Consider the following 2,500-nt stretch of genomic DNA (forward strand, 5'->3'; position numbering starts at 1 on the left):
CGGTGACTCCATCCATCGCTGGCCAGACCTCACTCCACAAATCGTTTTCTCCTCAACAGGAAAAGTCCCGAATCGCAATAAAAACAACAGTTCCATAAAGCCCAATAAATTTCACTCCAAATACGTGTGTTTCGGCGGCCGAAAGACTCGTGGCGAACGAAAACTTTGCCTTAAAATTCACCTCTTCGGCTTTCCTCAGAGGCTTGTGACCGGGTAGTCAACAACGGAAACTCGCAAGATGGTTTCAGCCTCAACTCTGATTGGTCCATTTGAATTTGACCGCGCGCTGGCAACACGACCGTTGTTGACTTGTGACTGGGCAGTCAACAACGGTCGTGTTGCCAGCGCGCGGTCAAATTGTTGTATTGTCTAACACTGCCTAAGAAGTTTAGAACAGCGTGTCAGATTTTGGAAACGTTGCCTCTTTCTTCGACCTTAACATCAGCGTCGACAAGACAAAGAATATGGTAGAGAATAAAGGACAAAGAATAAGAGCAGAGGAAGATAGGACGGCACAAGATGAATCCGCCAGTGCTGCGCAAAGTGGAGAGGGATATGCTCCCGATGGGCATTATGTTTAACTACAGACCGTGCAGGGGGTGAATTGTTGTAATAATGTAATAGAACCAAAGCCTGGTTGAGGTGTTTGAGGGATAAGAAAAAAAAAGAAAGAAGGGGGGCTCAGAAAAAGGGGGCTGAAAATTCACCCATTTCACCTCCCCTGGATCCGCGCCTGACCGTGATCTATAGAGTGTCGTGGCTGCCTCATGCGTCTACAGACGCCGGGAGAGCTCCAAAATTTGAGATTAATTTAGCGTTCCCTTTGAATCACCCTTTTGCAACCCACGTGATTGCTCTTAGGCGTCTTGCTTTGTATCAGGTCATGCTGCTGTAACCAAACGAAAAGGAAACTTCATAGTTCATTATTTTACTATTTTTATAATCTCGTATTGTCAAAGAACAGCTAGCTCTTGTTTCATTTTGTTTAATAAGGCGACAGTCACGCGCTAAAACAATACCAATGTAGTCTTCAAATGATAATGTAATTGTTTAAGCTTAATTTACGCTTGTCTCCCCTAGTTTACAATAATAAAATACATTCCTCATTCTCACTAAAGATCCTTGTTTTCTTTCGCAGCAACCTGATCTCAAAAACGCTTTTCAAGCCCCAATAAAAAGTGGCAATGTATCTAAATAAACCCGCAATTCAAAACTTCCTATACTAATTAACTTTCTCATATTGATTCTTTTGGCGGCATTATATTTAATTTAGTCTTGCAAGACAGTTTCGCTGGAGTAAACTCATTATCTGTCAAGAAAAGTAAACAGAAAGAAATAAATGCGTTCATTGTAAAGATAATTCTCGCTTGACGTTATTAAGAGGCTAATACATATCTAAAGTTTGAATGTATGCATTATCCTAGAATTAAAGGAAAATTCTGGGATACAGCCTGATTGTGCATCGAGAACTGCAAACCTGAAGGAAGACTCATCACTCACATATTGAGTTTCTGTTCAAGGCAGTGCTGTCAATTTCTCACACAAATGTCGCTGTCTTTAACGATAGCAATTTCGAATGTTTCTTTAGAGAATGGTACAACTGCTGCAAGCGAGGTTCTTTTCCAGATCAATCCCATTTTGGGTTTGGTAGTGGAAGGAGTAATTGCGTTCTTAGTTTGTGGACACTTTCTAATTCTCACGACACTTACCTTATACAGGCCATGGAACATAGCCGACGTGCTGATATTCTCGCTGTCGATTGCAGACACTGTAAATGCAGCTATTCCGCTCCAAATGCTCAACATCGTGAACAACTTCCTTGGTCCTCATCTCTGGACACCGATGTCCTGTGCCGCGTTCGTTACTTGCACGTATACGTTTCGTATTGCTTCCGTGTGCACGATAACTTTGATATCAGGCGATAGAGCCATCTTGTTGACGAGGCCATTGCAGCACCACATCATTGTTACAATTGGAAGGGCAAGGAAAGCGATCGTCGCTGTCTGGTTGTTTTCTATCGTCCTGGCAATTTTACCGTTCATCGGAGTGGGGCATTCAAGTTTCAGAGGTGGTTACTGTTTTTATCAGCTATCTGATTTCGGAATCATGTACGGATACATTATCATTGGCATTGGTGTGTTACAGTTAGTGCTGGTATTAATGTGCTTTATAGCCATCAAGATTACTAGCAGCAAATTTGTGAAACGCCAATCTGTGATGGCGGCTTCCAAGCAAACTGGCTTGAAAAATTACAAGAGTCGGGAAACCGCAGGAACACGGCAAGTCAAGCAGATGTCATTCATGATGGCCATAGTGGTGTTGCTTTACTACTTCAGTTGGTTGCCTTACTTGGTGAGTCCTTTTTGGTCGTGCTTGCGTGCATCTTGATAAGTGTAATTGCTGTGTGTTATGTCTGTTCAAAACCTAGGTCAGAATTTAAGTAGATCCACAAACGTTCCAAACCCCATTAAAGTTGAAGTTGACTCAAATAAGTAAACTT

At 42.2% G+C, this 2,500-nt stretch overlaps 1 protein-coding gene across 1 annotated transcript in view; it reads left to right on the plus strand.

Moving 5' to 3' along the window:
• The first annotated feature begins 1,409 nt into the window (after positions 1 to 1,409).
• The window catches only part of LOC138054596 (opsin-1-like), a 5,911-nt gene continuing 4,820 nt past the window's right edge, over positions 1,410 to 2,500 (plus strand). The window contains exon 1 of the mRNA XM_068901098.1: positions 1,410 to 2,352. Within this exon, the coding sequence (XP_068757199.1) occupies positions 1,546 to 2,352 (807 nt within the window). The 5' untranslated portion in view covers positions 1,410 to 1,545. The remainder of the gene's footprint in view (positions 2,353 to 2,500) is intronic.

Source organism: Montipora capricornis, chromosome 6 (assembly GCF_036669925.1).
Source record: "Montipora capricornis isolate CH-2021 chromosome 6, ASM3666992v2, whole genome shotgun sequence".
NCBI classification, from domain to species: domain Eukaryota; kingdom Metazoa; phylum Cnidaria; class Anthozoa; order Scleractinia; family Acroporidae; genus Montipora; species Montipora capricornis.